This window comes from Penaeus japonicus, unplaced genomic scaffold (genome assembly GCF_977035675.1).
Source record: "Penaeus japonicus unplaced genomic scaffold, GWHDUDI00000001_assembly GWHDUDI00000041, whole genome shotgun sequence".
Lineage (NCBI taxonomy): Eukaryota > Metazoa > Arthropoda > Malacostraca > Decapoda > Penaeidae > Penaeus > Penaeus japonicus.
Window position 1 is genome coordinate 4,541,156 of NW_028234443.1, and position 2,166 is coordinate 4,543,321.

The following is a 2,166-nucleotide window of genomic DNA, read 5'->3' on the forward strand; positions in this document are numbered from 1 at the left end:
AGTCCTTTTTTATTCTTCATCAAAATTTTCAATGTTGTTCATGTGTTCATTCGTGTCAAAAAAAAAAAAAAGAATTCTAAAAATTTAACAATAATGATGATAATAATAATAATAACAATAATCAATAATATAGTTTCTTCTAATCTACTGATATTACTTTTGATCTTGCTATACATGTATGTGGACTTTCTGTGCACTTGTAAATGAGTTAATACTGCTACATATATTCTATATCTTTTTTTTTCTTTTTCTCAAAGAGAAAGAAGATGAGAAATGAAAGGAAAGGAAGGGATACCCTAAAATAACATTATAAAAAGGAGAAAAAGAGACGACAAGAAGAGAGACAGAGAGAAAGAAAAATTAATAGGAAGAAAGAGATGGAACAAGATCGGACATTCTCACAATAAATGGCTGGTGGTGGAACGACGTCACCCTCCCCACCACCCCTAACCCCCTCGAACCCCCCACCCCCCCTCATTACTATCCTTACACCTAGCTGCATCCCCGGAGATCCTCCTCCACCCCCAACCCCACCCCAACTCCCACCCCGGGCCCTAAAGCCTTAGTGAAAGTGCGCGGGAGGCCACACGTATGCTATAACTCGTATAGCTCCTCGTGCTCACGCAGCAGTCTCTTGAGGGACATGGTGATGGTGCGGCCGGGATTGACGACTGGGTGGGGAGCTGCGGTAGCGTCGTGCCAACCATTCTGGTAACTGTTCTCGCGCACCTTGGAGTGGTACGAGCGCCTGCCGTTGTGGCACTGGGATTCGTCGACTTCCATTCTGTCTACCATCGGGCTGGAATGAGGAAGGGCAGTGAGCAAGAGGAGAGATTTGAGATTGGTGTTATTTCAGGGTATTTTCTGCCCTCCACAGTGTTATCACCACAAGCAGAGGTTCCTCGTCTTTTTTTCCAGCCATCCATCTGTAAAGTATCTATATCAAATGCACAAACATAAAGCACAAAGAAAAATAAAAACAAAAAAATATCAGAATACAAATTATTACAAACAAAAAGTTATACAGGTCTTCGGCTGCAATTGAAAAAGCAGTGAGCTGGGTTGTTTGTGTTCTCACTGAGTAAACTCATTTATGAGTAAACTGATTAAGCCTTTTGTATTTCAATTCATTTCTGTATCATCACACAGAAAGAAGGACAAGTCAAATGTTAGCTCCTCCCACATTGGGACGATACTCACTTATCGTTAGTGTAGACATCTTCAAAAGAATAAGAATTAAAAAAAATAATAATAAATAAATAATAATAATAATAATGATGGTAAATTAATAAAAAAATCATCATCATGCTATTGAATCATTCAACATTGCAGTGAGACACCTGTCCTTACTTACTTGGATCACTTTTTCATTTCTATTTTCATTTACTCACTCGACTTTTGAGATGGCTATGACCTCTATCACATGAATTCATTATCATCAAATTTGGTATCCATAATTACCCCCTGATGCAAAGTACCTACCCTGAAATAATAATTCAATCATTCATTCATTCAAACAATAAATAGTAGTAGTAGTGGTAATAAATAATAATAATAATAATAATAATAATAATAATAATAATAATGATAAAAATAATAATAACAATGAGTAAAGAGCAAGATAAAAGTTCCTGGCAACATATCCTTCGGCATGAAGCAGCAAACTAAACACAGTTACTTGCCAATCTTGCACCTTCAACATTTCCCTCTTAAAAGATTACATAACTTTTCCCCTTGAACTTGATTTAATGTGCCTATCATCTGTTTATATCTATCTATCCATTAATGTTAATTAAAGATGATGATGACAATGAAGATTCTTAAGTTGTGTTGTCACATGAGATTCCCTACCAAGAATCGCTACATAATGTACCCACAATACTACTACTACTATTACAACTAACTACTATTACAACTAACTACTACTACAACTACTACTACTGCTAAAACTATTATTACTACCACTACTACTACAACTAACACTATTACTTATATCCCTAATACTACTAATACTATCTAAAACTACTGTTCAAAATCAACCTGTTCAGAATACCACCTAATTCATTCATTAACCCATTAACGATGGGTAACATGTTTTTTCGTCGTACATGACACTGGAGCTCTGGCCTGATGATGGGCATCATGACGTTCGGGGATTTTGATCAC

General features: G+C 36.4%; 1 protein-coding gene across 1 annotated transcript in view; it reads right to left on the minus strand.

The window, feature by feature from the left end:
• Positions 1–250: 250 nt before the first annotated feature.
• LOC122254319 (lysM and putative peptidoglycan-binding domain-containing protein 1) overlaps positions 251–2,166 on the minus strand; it is a 23,613-nt gene continuing 21,697 nt past the window's right edge. The window contains exon 4 of the mRNA XM_043017963.2: positions 251–799. Within this exon, the coding sequence (XP_042873897.1) occupies positions 595–799 (205 nt within the window). The 3' untranslated portion in view covers positions 251–594. The remainder of the gene's footprint in view (positions 800–2,166) is intronic.